The sequence below is a fragment of the Rhinolophus sinicus genome, chromosome 5, assembly GCF_057876585.1.
Source record: "Rhinolophus sinicus isolate RSI-liver-muscle chromosome 5, RSI-T2T, whole genome shotgun sequence".
NCBI lineage: Eukaryota > Metazoa > Chordata > Mammalia > Chiroptera > Rhinolophidae > Rhinolophus > Rhinolophus sinicus.
This window is the reverse complement of record NC_142505.1, coordinates 104303319-104322052: the sequence shown is the minus strand read 5'-3', so window position 1 is coordinate 104322052 and position 18734 is coordinate 104303319. Positions and strand designations below refer to the sequence as shown.

Here is an 18734-nt window from a genome sequence, read left to right as displayed (position 1 = left end):
TGGGTGAACCACTTGAATATTTAATTGCATCAGGCTCTGTCTGCTGTATCCTCTCCCTCGGAGGGAGCCGGTTGACAGCACAATCACACAAGCTATGTCCCTGGCTAGGGCAGGACTTCCTTGGACGGGTTTGGTGTGGACCCTGCAGGCTGACCTCTGGTTCTTGAGCTGCCTTCTCCACACCTAAGACGATCAAACAGCGCCTGGACTCCGACTCCTTTCCCAGGCAGGACCTGATTCGGTGCCCACCTCTGAACTGCTGTCTATGGCAGGCCTGGCTGCGGTCCTTACCATTGTGTGCTTCTCCAAGAGTATAAAGTTGTGGCTGGGCCCATCAGAGACAACATTTTCTGGCTCCTACCTTCCCTTGCATTTGCATGGGGTTAAGAACAAGCTCTCTCCAGTGACATTTGAGGATAAGTGATGCTTGTCATTGCCGGTCACAGTGGTTATGAAGCAGTGTGCCATTTCTACCCCGTTCACGGAGACGGAAGGAGGCCCTTGGGTTGGTGGAGGCTAGATCCCTGGGGGACCACATGCAAGAAAGCTACTTACTCACAGGAATGCAAACATTGGCCAGTTATATGTCTGAGAAATAAAATTCTACGTGTTAAGCCATGGAAATATTGGGTCTATTTGTCACAGCAGCTAGCACTACCCTAAAGAATAAATTGTTCTAATCTAGGCCTACTTCCATGAGATTGCAGTCATCACCCAGGGGAGTGTTACATCTTCAGAGACCTCAAATTCATATTCAACCACCATCTCTTGGGTCACTGATGGCTGGTGGAGTGCTGTGCATAAATTTTATTTTCCCACGTTCTAACTTGGTTCTCACCCACCTCCCTCCCGATATGAGCTGATGTTACTTACAGGTCCCAAGCCACAGGCAGGGGTTCTGAAAGTATAGAGATACGTACAAATGAACCAACAACCAGTGACTGGAGTGTTCTTTCATCACTGAAGAGTAACACACTAACACACACACTCACACACACACACTCACAAAGCAGACTGGAGACAGACCCTGGGTTGTACAGAGGGAACACTACAAATAAATGTCATCTATCCTCATGCCAAGTGTAACTAATTGGTAGTGACTGCCTGGAGTGCTGTGTTAAGAAGGATTCTGAGGTCATGTTCCGGCTCAGAAGCAAAGAGTCCTGTGATGGATGACCAATGTCTGCCATGGGTAATGGATGAGGGAGTAATAGTACCTGTCAGGAACGGTCACACTTGTGTTAGCGGAGCCTATATTTATCAAGTCTATAGCCTGAGGTTAACCGTTGTTAAACCTCAAATGAATGTCTATTATGGAGGAGGTATTTTACACACGCCTTTTCAATTAATCTTCACAGCAACCCTAGGGGGGAGCTATTATCCCAATTTTACAGATGAAGGACCTGAGGTTCAGAGAGAGTGGGTGATGTACCGAAGATCACACAGCTCAAGAAAGGCAGAGCCAGGTTCCCGACCAGGACTGCCTGTCTTCTAAGTCTGTGCATGTCACCATCACACGGAGCACCTCTGAATTAAGTGGGGTCTGGATTGAAGGGTGCAATACATGTCAGTCTTTTAGTCTGGCTGCTGTCCACTGACATATTAGAGCAATGGTGGTGGTGGTGGTGGTGGAGGGGCTTTGTCTCCCAGGCAGCTCAGATGGGAATTGTGTAAAGAACGAGTTGGTTTGGGGTTTGAGCTTTCTACAGCCTTTCTCTCACTCTTATGTTGGTTTACTGCTTTCCCAAAGTTTTGGAAGAAGGCCAAGAAAGGTAGGAAGAGCAGGAGAAGGGATAAGAGCCTCTTGTGTTGCTGGCTGCGGTGATGTGTGAGGCACCAGGGAGATGGAGCTGCTGGCAGTCAGGAGAAATGGGATGAGTCTCGTGCTGCTAAAAGTTGGCTGTGCAGTGGGGTGAAGCAGCTTCTGTGAGCCTCCACGTCCCCAAATGTCAAATGGAGCGAATACCAGGTAGTAGTACGAAGTCTCTGAGTGAGGGACAGACAGGCCTGCGTTCAATGCTGTCCCTGTACTTACCAGCTAGGTAACCTTGGACAAGTCGCTTTTCTCTGGGCTTCAGTTTGCTTACTTTATCTCACCGAAAATAGAGGTGATAACCGTATCTACCTCATAGGACGGTGTGACAATTGAATGAGATCATTTAGGGGATGTGCCCAGCACAGTGTCAGATGTTCTATATACAGTAGCAAGCTTTACCTCTCTACACAAATGCACACACACCAACAGCCTTCAAAGGGACTGGCTGGTATTAGAAATTGCGGAGGAGCAGGGAGGGCAGCCTGCCTCAGTTTCCACACTTTGCAGATTGCACTTGGCGCTTTATAACCTTGAACCAATTCAGCCTGGGTTCTGTCCAACCTTCCATGCTCTCCCTCCCCGTGTCTTCGCTTGAGTTCTACTTTCTACCTGGACTCCCCCCTCCCCACACACACACCTTTTGACAACAATAACAATCGCAACAATAAAAATGACACCGCCATGACTTCTCCCTACACTGAGTGCTTGCCATGGACAGGCAGCCTGCTACCCACACACCACAGGTTTATATTCTCTTCCATACTCTTATCACTCCTCTCCCTCCCTTCCTTCATCCCCTTCTTGATTTTGTCCCAACGTTCTAGGGAGCAATGAATCAGTTCCAGAAAGATAAAGGCTGCAGGAAGCTGTAATCCCCGAACTACTTTGGTCTTTCCATTACTTCCAGTTCTGGGCTGCCTGGGAGACATTCCCCCGCTCCTGCACCATTTACACTTTATTTTCCATACTCTTCCCAAGGTGCCAATGTGCTCAGTATTATTAACCTCACTGGACACACACAGAAACTAAGGAACTTAGGAACATATCTAACAGCCAATGAGAGGCAAGTGTGGGGTTTAAATCTAAGACTGTTTAGTCTCCACATCTCATTCCTTATTTGACAGTACAGCACATGGATCCAAATGCCTACGGGTGGTCCCCATCTTTCTCAACAAACCCACCAACAATGTACAATCCATGCAGGTAACTCCATCAGGCTCAGAGCTCCAGGACCAGGGGATTCAAGGTGAATCCAAGCCACACGTGTCCCCCCAAAGAGAGACACACAAGACCCTGGTCTATCATTATGCACCACTTGTTATATTACTGTCTCCACCAGAGACAGAGATAATAAATGCTACCAACATTGACAACTACTACCATTTATTAAGCCCTTACGATGTGCCACATCCCTGAAAGCCACAAGAACCCTACAATGTCAGCATGTGATTGTTCCTTTCTCACAACAGAGGCCCTACGTGTGTCTCTAACTTGCCCAGGGTGGAAGGTGGGCTGTGGAGGCACTGAACTTGAAGCCACTTCTGTAATCCTGGCCTGAGTGCAGGCACGTTCTGAGGCGATGGGGAGCTGCCTGATAACCCTGCATACCGTCGGAGATGAGACACTTACCTCTGATGAGTTTATCCAAGGGTACAACCTGTGTCCTCCTGCAAGTTTCTTCTTTCATTCCACAAATATTTATTGAAAAGTGACTATGTACCGGGCACGGCACTGTGCTACGTGCTGGGAATGCAAGTGCCAAGAAGGCCGCTTGTATAAAAATGATTCTGAACGTACCAACCATGGAGAAATTTAGAAGCATGAACTAATTTGTCTCATTCTTCCCTACTGTTGACAAATCCATCGGTGGGCAGTCAAATTCTAGGGCTTGGAAGTCCTTCTGTGCAGCTTAGCCAAAGAAGCTCGATTGGACAAAGGGAATGATAGCCTCAAATCCAGTGTCACCACCACCACGACCACCGTCATCCTGCCACCAACACTGCCACAGACATTACTGTATCACCAGCACCATCAGCGTCCATTCACCTCTACTAGTATCACCGCCTCAACTAGTATCGCCCCGCATTGTTCTACCACCACCACCGCTTTCGTTATCCCTCCTGTAATAATCCCATCACCACCACCACCGCCACCATGAACACCACCTCTCATCACCACCATCACTACCATTAACACCACTATTACCGTCACTCCTGCCATCACCATTACTCTACTATAATCGCACCACCACCACCACCATTCCCGACCACCATCATCATGGCCACCACTGCCACCACCAGCGCCTCCATCACCACCAGCACCATCAAAATCACCACTACCATTATGATCATTACCATCATCTACCTGTTGATATCCACCATTTATGCATTGCCCCTTACAGTTCACCAAACACTCGCATTCACAGTATCTCATTTATTCCCCATGACAATCGAATGAGTTGATATCATGATTGTTGCTATCTAATAGATGAAGAAACTGATATGCAGAGAGGGGTTCAATAACTTGCTTAAAGCACACAGCTTGTAAGGGGTAAATTAGGACTGGCCTTCGGTTCTATCTCACCCAACACCTCGCACCTTTTTCTCTCCAACAACTCTATGCTGTTATGCAGCAGCCTCCCATGTCCTATGTTTTGCACCAAAGCACAATCATGGATGTTCAGATTCTGTGGATATGCTGTGGGGGGCTTCAAAGCTGTGCCCAAGTTTCTTTGCCACATTCATCCCAGTCAGGGAATCCCAAGTCCTCGTACATCTCTGTGAAATGACAATTCAAGTCACCAAATACCAATCGTGTGGCCAGAACTGTGTTGGGCTCCTCCAAGAAACTCAGAAGAGCAGAAAGAAAGGTGCCAGTCTTGGAGAAAAGTGTATCTCACTGGAGAGTCAAGGCATGTTTACAGGAAGCGATTACGGAGCAATTCAAGGCAATCAATTGCTAAACCATGCAGGACAAACAGGGGGTATACTGGGAGGGGGAGGGAGGGAGCAGATGTGGCTGAAGGGATCACTGGGGGACTTTTGGGGAGACAGGGTAGGGGTGAGGGGGACAGTCCTGATCCCCACTTCATCCTTTCCTTATCCTTGCTCTCTACTGCCTTCCAGGGTCTTTCTCCCACCTTCCAGATTGTCCGCCTGACTCATCTCTGCCTCCATCGTGTCCCCTTTCTGATGCCAACCTTTCTGTTGACATCTTCCAAGCCACAAAAGTGCAAAACATCATTGCCATTTTTCATTCCTTCTCTTTTCTTGTTGTCTATCTCGGTGGCAAAGCTCATGCTATTCCTGCTGCCTAGAACTTCACTAACCTACGCTCCTGCATGGGCCAACCCAGGCCAGCTCTTTCCTCAACCTCAAATGCCACCTCTTTCAGCCATCCTCTCTGATTCTCCAGCCCCGGCCCCTCAGATGGAGAGGCTCTCTCCGTCCCCTGAACCTCACAGTATAACAATCTACAGTTCAATGTCCAGATACAGTTTCGCCTGGAGATTAAGCTGCAGGCACTGGAGTCAAATCCCAGCCAAGAGAGTCTCCTACACAACTCGAATATCCTTCCAGCAGCTTCTTGCCAGGGAAATGCAGATGGCAGAGTGACTTGGCTTGAGTACAAGCTACATGATGTGGACCAACGTGCAAAGTGGTCCTTCTGGGAGGTCAGAATGGACCTGGGATGGTAGCGCAAGGCAAGGACCGATGCAACAGGCAACAGGGAGTGATAGGGTGCCCCTGAAAAACAGGACAGGATTCAACACTCAGTCTTTAGTCCCACCTCTCCTTATAATGCACCCTGGGGAACATCAAATAACACGGTGCTTCTAGTAAGTGAGTAGGGCCTGCCACTCACAACTGGTGTGAATCCTGGTTCTTCCACCATCCACATGGGGGGACTTGGGCAAGTCACTACGAAATGGTGCGTGTGTGTGTGTGTGTGCAATGAATGCTTCCTTCTCATAGTGTGAGATATGAGATTTCATCTGTTAGATGGGGACTCCTACCTCATAGGCTTGTTGTGAGGATCACATTAGTTTAATGTATCAAAAGCACTTAGAATAGTACTTGACACAAAGTGCTATATAAATGTCATTTCTTCTTACTATTCTTCTTCTTACTATAAGAGCTTTAAAAATGTTTGTGTGATTGTCATTATATTTGTCAACACCCTGCACCGTGCCTGGCACACAACCGGGGCTCAACACAGATCAGCTTTTCTCTTTTTCCTGTCAGTCTGCAACTCCGAAGTGGACATACTCCAACAGGCACATTGAAGAGATGTTTAAAGCACCAGCAAAGTAGAAGCATCAAAAATGATGAGAAACATGATTTGACAGTGTGCTATATTTTTTAAAAAAATCATCAGAGTAGCCATCATGGGGAAAATCCAAATTTTATTAGACTTCCTTAGACCTATTTTACTGTTTGTGTTTTGAATTGTCTAAGCAGCAACTGGTGGGGTGGGTGGTGGGGGGATATAATCTTTTCAGCCTTAGGGCCTTCAGGGCTGAGAGTCCTAATCCAGGCCAGCCCCGGCCCGGCCTGTGCAAAGGAGACAGGGAAGGCCATGAGCCCCCGATTGCCCTGCCTAAGAGGCCCCTGTGACTGTGCATGTGACCACCTGGGAGAGTCACACTACACAGGTGAGTCCCAGGGATGGAGAGAAAGTGTAGCCACACCTGGTGACAGTGCAGTGCCTTCCTCAGAACTGAGTTCTGCGTGGCCTCCACAAGGCTCCCTCAGCAGCGGAACGAGCCCTCCTTTCCCTCTGGACCCAGGGCCGGCCTGAGTGAGGAGCTGACGAGCCAAGCGGAGGCCAGTGGTTGTTATTTCCGCTTCCCAGGAGCGTGGAAACTAGAGTATCGGCTGATCAACTTCTTCTTGGGGATAAGAGGCCTGCTGGTTGTAGACATACCCTCGGCTAGAGGAGGAGGCCACGTAGTGGGGGTCCTCGGAATCAGACATGCTTCAATCCTTGCTCTCTGAGCACTAGATCCTTCCTGAGCCTTCGTTTCCCAATTTGCAAAGTGTGAATAGTAATACAGCCATCACAGCACTACTGGAAAAACGAAAGGAGACAAGGTATACGGAAAGGTCTGGGACATAGTAGGCCTTCAGGAGATCTGCATCCCTCCTCCTCAAGCAATGCTTCCCCATATCTCTATTTCTACCCCAAACAAGCCTATTGACTCTGGATGAGTGCTGCTAATTGCTCAGTGCAGGAAGCTTTCTACAATAACCAGCAGGACGGTTCGTTTTCCAACGCAGAGTCCCTTCTAGGCCCCCTGAAAAAGGCACTTGACTTTCATGCTTCAGGCTCTTTCACTGTCCTTCAGATTCCTACTAACTTCTGTCTAATCTTCTGGTCTCAAATCCCACACAAAGGTTTTGCACATTAACCAGGCTGCCAGCCTGCTCTGCCATTCTGAGCACTGCTGATGAAATAACTTGTGAAGAGACGCCTCTAGTCCACACACATCTGTCCAGCACCCTGTCCTGGTCTGTGGTCTTAATGAAGACCCAGAATGCCTCCTGTCACACCTCCAGATAGCACAGACTTGGAGGGAGAGCGAAGGGGGTGGCTGGTAGAATCAAGATTCAGGATCCCCCTTAGCTGGAATAACATTTACAATTCATAAATTAAAACACAATGGGCATGCATAGTCCTGCCCATCTGTTTTTTAAAAAGAAATAAAGAAAGCAAAGCTCAAGTGCTGACAGGCTAATCAGAGGAAATCTGACTTCGTAGCAATTCATATGAAGACAAACAGGGGTGGGGAAAATTGGGGTCAGGTCCCACGTCTGACACTCCAGCTGTGTGCCTGTGGCAAACCACTGACCTTCTCTGGACTCCTTTTTGATATCTGTGGAATGAAACTCGAACCAGAAGGCTTTGAAGGTCCCTTCCAGCGTGATGTATAATTTTACGATGATATATATCGTATAATTACATACATATATTCAGCCTGAGGCTGCATTTCTGACAAGTTCCCAGGTGGCGCTGAGGCTGCTGATGTGAGGACCACACTTTGAGTACTACGGTTCCAGACAGGAAGAACTTACCTCTACTGCTTTTGCGCTAAGTTCTGACTGTATCTTACATGTATTATTGCATTTCTTGCTCATAACAACCTTGGAGGAAATTACTGTCAATATCCTAATTCTCTAGATGTGGAAATGAGGGTTCACAGAGATGAGATGACCTGTCCGAGGTCACATAGCTAGTATGTTGCAGAGCCAGGTTTCGCATCCAGGTCTAAGATGATATGCCCGTAACTGCCATACCACATACATATGTGTAATATAGATTTAGGCCAATGTGTGGCCAACGACAAAGGGAACCAATGAGAGAGCAGAAGGCTAATGCACTAGCAAGTTCTTGCATTTGTTTCCTTTGTAATGATGACAAGTCATTGGCTGACGGGCCTCTCCCTGCCCATCTGGACCATGTGAAAACCTTGATTCTGGTGCCCGATTCTGAAGGTTTGAAATTCTAACATGCTTGGAGATATTTAAGCGCTCGATCCTTCACTGACAGGCAATGACAGTTGTAACAAAGGGAGAAGAATTTAGTTCACATAAATGATTAGAGCAGAGGAGAGATGTTTAATCCTATTAATGAATTTGCTAATTGGCCTTCTGCCCCCAATCATTTCATATTCAGGTTTTTGCAGTGTCAGATTAAATGGAAACAGATCCAGGGACGGGTTGAGATGGGACTAAAAGCATTTTGCTCAGTGCCTGCAGATGGCTCGGCTGTTAGGTGCGGTTAATGAGGTGCTCCAGTCTATCCCTCAATGCCTTCTCCCCAACATCCACACTCCCCGTTTTGGCTTCGTCTTCCAGGTGTGGCTAGGAGGGGAGGAAGTTGGTGTGGTGTGTAATTGCTCCGGCTCTGGAATCAGCCAGAACCAGACACTGCTCACCACAAGCTGTGCGACCCTGGCCGAGGCACTTTCCCTTCTCAGAGCCTAAGTCTCCTCATCTGCAAAATGGGCACTATAATAGGATCTGTCCTCCAGGGCTGGGAGGAAGTTAATAAAATAACATGGGAGAAGGGCAGAGTAAGGTGTCTGGCCCAGAGAGGAGGCCAGATCAACGTTAATTGTTATTGTTATTATTATTAGTATTAGCAGATGGTCCACCTTTTCTTATCTCACCATTGGAAATTTCCGTCGTCATCTAAATTGACAGCTCCCCGTAGGAGTCACCAGAGAAACCTCTCGGGGTTCTGGTGGCCATGGTTGTGATGGCTCTGGGTCCCAGAGAGATAGAACTGGAGGCCATAGCTTGAAGGGACAGAGATCACCAAGGACTACTAAGTCACTGTACAGATGGAGTAAGAGAAGAGGAAGGGACCTGACCTGTGATGGGACAAATGGCAGCAGCAAAGCTAGTGCTACAGGGAGTGGCTAGAATCATCTCACCATATATGAAGCACTGTGCTCACTACCTCCTTGAGCTCTGATACAGTCCCCTAAGAGAGATACTGTCATGTCCCCATTTTACAGAACAGGAAACTGAGGCTCAGAGTGGTTCAGCTAAGTCACAGAGCCAGAGTTTGAACCCAGTCTCTTACTTGAGCTCAGAGGTCCTAACCATTGTGCAGTCCTAGTATTAATTCTCTAATCTGAGTGTGGTTCCCTTTCCCCCCATTGCCCCAGTGGGGCTTTCAATCTGGCCTGGAATAATAGGACGCTGGCGTATCCCAACTGACTCCAGCTGCTCCCTAAAGGTGACCTATTTAAAATAATATATGGAGGGAGGGGAGGCATTTAAAGATAAGTCAAGTTAAGGTCCCAGAATTCTCACTTAAGAGTGTGTTTGTGTTTCTCCGTCCCTCTCCCTCTCATTTCCTCTCTCCCCCTCTCCCCCTTTCTCCCCTCTCCCTCCCTCACCTTCTCTTCCCCTCTCTCTCCCTCTCCTTCCCTCTTCCTCTCCTCCCCTTTCCCTCCCTCTCTCCCCCTCTCCTTCCTTTTTCCTCCCTCTCCCTCTCTCCCTCTGTCTCCCTCTTCCTCTCCCTCTCCCTCTCTGTCCCTCTCCCTCTTTCCTGAGCATGCTCATTCTCTGTCTGATAAATAGGGACATCAGCTCCAGGGCCATTATGCAGAACTTTGCAGTGCTTCTCCCATGAGCAGACCTGGATTTCTCATCTGGGCTGCCCGGCACATTCCTTCACTGCCCAGAGCCATCAAGAACAAACCCTGGTCCAGCTATCCTTACCTCCACACAGACGACATGCATCGAATCTGGACTCAGTGTCAGGCCTCACACAGGCCCTAGAATAAGACTCATTCCCTGAGAGCTAACTGTGTAAGTCCATAATCACATAATATACAGGGTTGCAGCAAGGGGAAGCAGCAATAGCTGTAGGGAAACACGGGAAGGAGAGATGTGCCCTGCCTACAGGAGCCTTGGAGCGTGACATTAAATGAGGTCCTGAAGGATGTATAGGAGTTCGCCAGGTGACTAGGGAGGTAGAGGTGGAAGGAGAGTGGGGAAGCTGGAGTGGATCTTAGGCAGAGACAACATCAGGGAATGAATGTTAAAGAACATGTAAGAGATTGCTTAGTGAACAAATAAATGGATAGAGAAACATACAGGTTCTTGCTCTCACCAAGACATGGTACTGGGAAACCTGAAATACAAGGGAGACCTTTCTAACTTAGTCCCTACTATTGTTTTTTGAATGAATCAACAAAAGAAAGGTTAGAGATACTTTCCAATCTTCCCACCTTCCCCAAAGACACATCTACTGGTATCCAAAAAATTACCAGGACTCTTCTTGACTGAATTTATAATTTTCAGCTTTCTAAGAAGCACTTGCTATACGTTTACTATTAATTATCTGTACCAGGGCTTCCTGTCCCATTAACTCCAAGTTTCACGGTGGGGGACTCAGATCCAAGATTTGGGTAGCATGACAATCAATGCTCTTCATGCAAAGAGAGTCTTTTATCGCAGTCTCTCTAGGACTTCAGGCCTCATTAACTCTTGTACAATTCATCCATGCACTCATTTCTCCAATCATTCCTGCTATCATAGCTTTGATACAGGATGTGCTCCCTTTCACTCACTTATTTATTCATTCCATCATTCATTCTCTCACTCACTCATTAATGTGTACACTCACTTGTTCACGTGCACATTTACAAAGCATTTATTGAGCAAAGCCCTTCTAGATGTACATGGAGGCCCAAGACTGAAAAGTTGCACTTATTTTAGGCAGTAGCCCCTTCACTTCCATCTTTCAGTCTCTTCCATCTCCCTCTTTCTGTCCTACTTGAGTTCTACTGAATTTCTTCTGGGATTGAGGGACCAGAATGGCACCAGGCCCTGGGGGTGAGCTCCCTATACTTTCCTGACTGCCAGGGGTCTGGGGAATGGGAAGCCTGTTCTCAGCACTTCCCTGCTAAATGGTAAACAGATTCAGAACACTTTGGAGACAAAGCCAATTCAAAGTCAACAGACCAAATAACAGAATTCATTCCAGGTTAGTAACTGAAATTCCAGTGGGAAGCTAACTTTTCCTGCAGGGTCTGCAATTCGAGGAAATAACAGCCAACAGTTCCATTATCCACAATTTCTTCCAGAAAAGATTTATTGAGTACTTACTATGTGCAAGGAGCCAAGCTGGGGACGGTGAAGGATGATTCAGACAAGCTCCCCTCAAGAAGCTGACATTCGGGGGTGGGGGCAGAGGGTTAATACTTCCATCCACTGCCTAATTCAAAGCATGACTTGAGAGTCATGAGAACGCACACCTTAAAAGATGTAGGAATTCAGATGGGAGAAGTCACTTTTCTCTGGGGATTGGGGAAGCCTTCCTGAATCTGGAAACAGCCTAGTGAGACCTTGGGATGTAGGTAGAATTTTAGCTATTAGACAAGGAGGTGGGGGGAGGGGTAATATAGAGTGTAAAGGATGGACACAGATGCAGAAACAGGTAATGCCCAAGGCACACGTGCCTCTGTAAATCAGCATTCCGCTTTTAGACATAAGGAAACTGGTATTTCCAAGGTGAGATGACTTGCCAAAGGTCTCTGGAGGCCAGGCCCCTGTGACAGGAGGGTTACTGCTTCTCTACACTTCACTGCCTCTCGTCCGTCTCCCAGATCTCTCCTGGTTGGAAATCCTGCCCCAATCACCAGTCCCCAAATCCAGCCTCACCAGGAGCCTTCTGCTTCCATAAGCTCTCCCAGGTGCTCCCTGATCTAGGCCTCAGGGGACCAGTCCCATATTTGTCTCTACCTTGCCATGTGGCCTGAGGAAAAGCAGTGAATAGCTGTGGGAGGCAGTCTGTTCATCTGTTCAGTGAGCATTCTGAGATCCCAAGCTCAGCCCTTCCTGAAGGTTCTGAGTGCTTTCCCTCCACCGTGGCAGACTGATAACTCAGCCACCCCTGCAACGTGGGATTATCTGCTTACGGGCAAGTCTCCGTAGGGACGGCCTTGGTCTAGTGATGCTCTCCCTAAATTCTCTTGTCCCTCACTCCCCCAGCTGCAGCACTTGCATCCTCTTCCTCTGGTTACCTCGATACCCCAACCCTTCTCACTTCTTCCCCCAAGCCCAGAGCAACGTCCTTGGTGTGACAAGAACATGCAAAACCATTGGAATCAGAAATTCTACCTGGATTCAGCAGAGGCTGAATCTCCAAAAGCAGGGCTTTCCCATTCTAATTAAACACAAACAAAGATCCCAAACAGATCAAAACTCTGAAACTACTTTGGATTTCTGCTGCCTTCAGAAAGCTCTCCCTGGACACCCAGGCGGGGCTAGGTACACCCCTCTCTCAGCACTAATCAGGCAGAGCTTTTGCCCTATTTAAAAAATATATGTGTGTTACCAAATTATAGTTTCAAAACATGCAGGGTATTCATTGGGCAAGCTATGACGTTTGCAGGGCCAGCCACAGAGATCAGCAGGGTCGCAGCAACAGGACCAGCCTCTATGCCTCCGGGTTTTGGGTCCAAGTTGTTACCTGGACAGGGCTGGAAGAGGGCTCTAGAAATGAGCTTTTAGGACTCCCAGAGGCACTGACTACTTCCAGGATGGCCTTACTCTAGGCATTTGGAAGCCGCAAACAGTAGAGACATACATTTCATAGCAGCTGAAATTTGCTGACCACTTATTATGGAGCAGAGCTTGTGCTAAACATTTGACTTCTGTTATCCTTGAAATCCACAAAACACATGGCTATTTGAAGACTATAACCCACTACTGTCCCTGTGTTATAGTTGACGAAGATAAGGCTTAGTCACATAGCTAGTAAGTGGCAGAGCCTAGATTTGAACCCAGCAGGGAGACTGACGCCTGAGTTGCAAATCTCCTCCACTCTTTCTGACTGCATCTAATTAGATCTGAGCTCGATGTCTCAGAGATCACAGTAGCAGCTCTGGGAAGAGCATCAGCAATAAAAATCTTCAAATTTGAGAACCGACGGAACCTGAGGAAATGTCTCATGTGACTTCCTCCTTTTACAAAGGAGAAACCCAGGTCCTGAGTGGGGAAGGGATGCGGCCAGGAAGTAATCCCTGACCACTTGCCTACCCAGTAAAGTGCCTCTCTCTGTAGGAAGGGTCTTCTGCTGATTAGCATTGCAAGGAGCAAGACAGTAAGATAAAACTCTGCTCCAGGGCAAATGCCCAGGGGAATGCGCACAGCTGGAGCCCTGGACAATTCCAGCCAGTGGGGTGGGGCTTTGTGCAAGAGAGGCTGACAGCTCAGAGCTTGGGGCAGCCAGTCCTGGCAGCCTGCCTAGCAGCCCTGGACCTGCTAGAAGCTTCAAACACATGTGCTTATGAGAGTTCAATATGAATGCACAGATAAAGCACCCAGCACTGTGTCTGGCACACAGTAGGTGCTCACTGAATGTTGGTGCCCCTCTTTTCTTTCTTAGAATCTTGGGAGAGAAGCAGAGAGCTTTGGCCTGTGGGAATCCTGCAGGAATTTATCTGGGTGGACCGGGAGTTGTGTGCAGGAGAAGGGAGTGGTAGATGGTAATGTCTGAGCTCTAAATCTTTGTCCAGCTCTGTGCACGGAAGTCCATATCCATCGTTCATCTGATCTTCATGTCCTTTCAACAATCTCCTCTACGTCCCCGTGGCTGTAGCCAACACTTCCCCCACACCCAGAGGTAGTATTCTTATCCAATTTATGGATAAGGAAACAGGCTTAGAGAGGTGAAGGGACTTGCGTGAGATCACAGAGGGAGAGAGTGACAGAGTGGCATTCACACACAGGTTCCACTGGACACCTCTCTGCCTCTCCAGGAGCACGACAGGCATGGACGATCTTTTAAAACAAACCCCTGAGTCTCTTGTCTCCTCAGTCCCCTGGCCCCTGGGACCTCATGGTGGTCAGACGTGCTGGGGGAGGAGATGGGAAATTGGTGCTGAACTTTGATCCCAGTCAAGCAGCATCTGAGGATCTGCGAGGAGCAGCTCAGAACATCACGGTCCTATGCCAAGGCTTGCAGACCTTTCTTCCTGCCTAGGACGGCCGCGAAAAGAGAGACCAGTCCCTTCCCTGCCAGGATGTATAACTCAGCTGGACAAATGGGCCAAAGCCTTCTCCATGTGTTAGGCTGTAACCCCCCACCCAGTTTCATCCCCGAAGACCTTCAACCAGAAATCTCATTCCTCCATGTTCAGTCAGGCTGATGTCTCCCGAGGGCTGGGCCAGAGGCTGGACCCCTCCTGGACAGGTTCCTTGTGGGGAGCTCTGCGATGCAGACTCCCCTCATACCTCAGGTGAAACCAACCAAACTCCTGAGAGTAGACTCTTAGGGTGTACCCTGGCGTCCACCATCAGCACCATAAATGCTGGTGAATACAGATTTAATCACCAGCTAGCATAAGGCGTGAGAGCTGAAACCCCACCTGTAGCCAGAACCTGGGCTCACTGTCAGGTTACTTAAAATCCTGCTACCACTCACAATAGTATTTGAGAATTAAAACAAACCCATCCTTTTCTTTTCCGTACCTGCATCCCGTCTCTTTATTCCAACAACCAACTTTCTAACTGCTGGAGAGGAGGCCTGCAGAGTCCCCCTCGACTTCCCATGGACCCCTTTGACAACCGTCCCACTGGAGAGACTGCGCACATCTCAGCTGGGGAAAGGCAGCTATGGAACAGGACCAAGGCAGAAGGGACTCCAGGACACCATGCTTCCTTATCTTCGATGTAAGCTCACCTCTCTGCCACACCCTGACAGTACCCTCGGCTCCCAGCGGTTCCCAGATCGTGGCAGCACCCTCGTGTGATGCCCTGAGTCACCAGGACATGAGCCCTGGGAGTTTTACCACCTGGCAGCAGCTGATTCCTTTTGGCTTGCAGAGGTTTTCTGGGGTGGGCAGACGCAGCACTCCCTCCCTGGTGATGGACTCCCAGGTCTGCACCGACATCGCAGCCCAGAGGAGGAGCGAGTGAATGTGTGAGCACCCTCGCTGGATGCCCACACTGGCACAATCGCCTGCCCTTATGGGAACGGGAAGAGCTTCCCAACATTTCCACCCAGACACCCCGTCACTTCCACCTGTGAATGTGCCCCTTCCTTCTGCTCCTAGGGATTTCCCCAGGAGAAGGGTCCTGGCACCCGTCACCCAGGTACCCACTCTGGCTCATCCTCTGAGCCTTCACAGGGATTCACACCAATCCTCCCGCCAGCTTCTTATTCCTTTGGATACAGGAACGTGAATCCGCTCCTCACGGAGAGAGAAAAGTCTGGGCCATGGGAGGCAGGTGGCACACCCCAGCTCAGATCCCAGCACCCCCAAACCCAGCCGGGGGAACAAAAGGAAGAAGGAGGTGGCTTACCTTTCGAGGGTCGCCTTTGTTTGGTTTGCAGAGACGAGAAGGTGCCCATGACAGCCCCCATGGCAGCGAAGACTTGTGTGCGACTTGGGACCCCGGGCCCTGCCCCTCCCCTTCCCTGGAAAGAAATCAGTGTGGATCGTCTACTGTGAATTGGGGGAGGAAAAAAGCACCCGGCAGCCCTCCTGCAGCTTGGTATTCAGTGAGCCTGGGGCTGGGGCGCCGGGAGCCTTTTCTTTCCTGCTTCAGCCCCGCACATGCACTGACTCACAGGGCCAGTGGCTCCCGGCGAGCCCTCGGAGCCGGGCCGACTGCTCCCCTTGAAGGGCCGACGACGGTGCCTCGGAGCCTGCCTGGCGCTAGACACCGGGCGGCCGCCCGCTGGGCCGAGGCTCCTGAGCCAGCGCCGCGTGCGGTGCGGGAGCTGCGCTCCGCCCGCCCCTCCTGCCGCACGCGCAGCTCCCCTCCCGACGCTCCGACTGGGTATGGGGGGGCCGAGTACCAATCATGAATGAACGGAGCCGGGGACCGCGCGGAGCGGTGCCGCGCGCCCGCCTGCCTGCTGCCGGCCCGCGCGCTAGAGGCGAACCTGAGCCGGGCAGAGAGATGCCCGCGGGCGGGTCACCCCGGAGGGGCGGGGCGGGGCGGGGCGGAGCCAGGACGCGGGGGTGGGGGTGGGGGCGCCTGGGACCGCGCTACTGCTGGCACTTCTGCCGCCGGCACGTGCAGGGTGTGCGGACTCCGGAGGCTACGCTCCAGATCCCCGCCGGCACCCGGGTGATGGGTGGGGCTCAGGGGGCAGCAGATGCTCCTGGAAGAACGTGTGTGTGCCTGTGCGTGTGTGGGGGTGTGTGTGTTGTGTGATTTCATTTGACTTCAAGGGAAATCTTATTTAATTCACTGCCTGAATTCATGGGGTGGGGAACAAGTGTGTCCTACCTAAGAAGGGTTGCAAAACATGTATCTTACTGGGTTTTCATGGGAGGAGGAAAGGCCAGGGCCACCTTCTAATGACAGGATTGGGAACGGGGTGAAAGAACCTTCAGCCCCTTTGGGCCCTTGCTGTTTCTTCCCTCACTTCCCCCTTCTCCAACCTCCCCAATAATTAACTAGGCATCAGCTATGGGGCAGACTGTGAGTTAGTGCTGAGGGGGCGATGGCTGAATTTAGGAAGCAGTCTCCATTCTGTGAGTCCTCATTCCACATCACACAGACCACAACCCCCATCTCAGCTTCTCATGCAAAAGGGCAAAATTGGGGTCTATCCCTTCTGGTTCTCTCCAGCTCTCCATGGTGCTGAAATGCAAGGCTTGCTCCCTGAAAGCCTGTGGAGCTAACCCTCCCCCAAGTCAGAGCTGCCTGGATTCCCACTCTCTACCATGTTTGCAGGTCACAGGGTCCCCCAACATGTGGCCTCCTAAACACGCACACACACACACATAGTCCCACAAACGTGGGCACAGTTCCCACCAGCCCACGTGGATATCACTGGTGTACACACAGACACACTCAGCCATAGTACACCCACAGGTGCATCCATAGGACCCCACACAAGACACAGACACACAGGCACGAAGACGCACACATAGTCAGTGCAAAACGGTATCACGGTCACCCACCTTCACACAGGCACACAGCCACACAGGCACATAGCCATACCTCCAGGACACACGGCCTCTCAGGAGTTGCTGCTCCTCATTCCAGCCCATTAGCTGTCCTTCAAGGACACAGGTGGCCTACAACCTGGCCAGGGACCCTGAGTTGTTTTCTTTATCTATTCGGCACTTAATGCTTTCTCAAATTCAAGCACATGTCCTATTTCGTGCAACAGAGGAGGTGCACGTCATAACACCCATCCCTTTCAGCGCACTGCCCATTGCTGTATAAAGCACATCACCCTACGTCACCCACACCCTGAGAGTTAGGCAGGTCCTGTCTGATCATCACCACAGAGAAGAACAGAGGCTTACCTAGGCTAAGACATTTCCCTGAAGTGACCCAGCCAGAATTCAGGATTAGAACGTGGAGTCCAAGGCTCTGTCACCACCTCCCATTGGCAGATGAGGACACTGGGGACATTGAGTTGGGAAGAGTTCCTCTTGGGTCCCACCAGACTCAAAGCTTTAGCTCTCCTAACTGCCAGGGCTATCTCTCTAGTCCAGGAGGCCTGGAATCCTGGATGATGGAGCAGGGCTGGTAGCGGCTGGCCCTGCCTCCCTCCTGCCCTCCCTGCTGGGGAAAAAGGGTGGGGATGGGGTGCAGCCAGAGGTCATGAGAGGACCCATCAGGACAGCCAGAACTCAATGCACACAGGCAAGATCTTTGCTGGGGGGAGGGTGGTGCAGCCCCCAAGCTTCTCAGATCACTGGACAGAGCACCAAACCACGCCACCCTCGGGCTTCTGCTAATCTCTATTTTTCCTAAAGGCCAGGACCAGCACTGGAGAGTTTATAAAAGGCTAGGATGCAACTCTGGGTTGTGAACACACAATGTGAGATATAGATGATGTATTACAGAATTGTACACCTGAAACCTATGTAACTTGTCGAACAATTGTCACCCCAATACATTTTAATTAAAAAAAAAGGCTAGGATACCTTTTTCTCATTTCCTCCTCCCCCAAACCTTCTGAAAAACCAAGTACAGTTGAACTGCTCCATTCTACAGATCAGAAATAGTAAAAGGTCTCCGAGATGGTCACACCTGGCTGCCTCGGGGCAGTGGCAATAGGTGAAGTCACCGAGATAAGGTCCAAACTGCTTAAGCATGAATTATGAGGTCCTTTTGTGGCCTGGCTTCATCTGCCCATCCCCTGCTCCCTGGGGCTCCTTTTGGGGCTCCAGTCACACAGACCCTCACTAGTCCCCCAACGCGCCCTCTATGGTTGTGTTTCAGGACCTTTGCCCATGCTGTTCCCTCTGCCCTGAATGTCCCTCAGCCTTTTCTCCATCTGGTGACCTGCTGCTCATCCTTGAAGAGCTACCTCGGGGGCCTTTCCTCAGGGAGTCCTTCCCTGGTGCTCGGTTGGTTGGTTCCTGCCTTGGGTCCCTGCGGTACTCGAAGCTCTTCTTCCATCAGAGTACGTGTGCCCT

At 50.1% G+C, this 18734-nt stretch overlaps 1 protein-coding gene across 6 annotated transcripts in view; it reads right to left on the bottom strand.

The window, feature by feature from the left end:
* Positions 1–18734, bottom strand: part of KCNIP1 (potassium voltage-gated channel interacting protein 1) — a 268622-nt gene that overhangs the window by 163431 nt on the left and 86457 nt on the right. For 2 of the 6 annotated variants that reach the window (XM_019741068.3, XM_019741080.3), the window contains exon 1: positions 15646–16232. The exons of 2 other annotated variants lie outside the window; for them this stretch is intronic. In XM_019741068.3, coding sequence (XP_019596627.1) covers positions 15646–15706 — 61 coding nt within the window. In that variant the 5' untranslated portion in view covers positions 15707–16232. Of the gene's footprint in view, positions 1–15645; positions 16236–18734 lie in introns of those variants that run through there. 2 more of the 6 variants (XM_088798772.1, XM_088798771.1) reach the window with 2 other exon arrangements.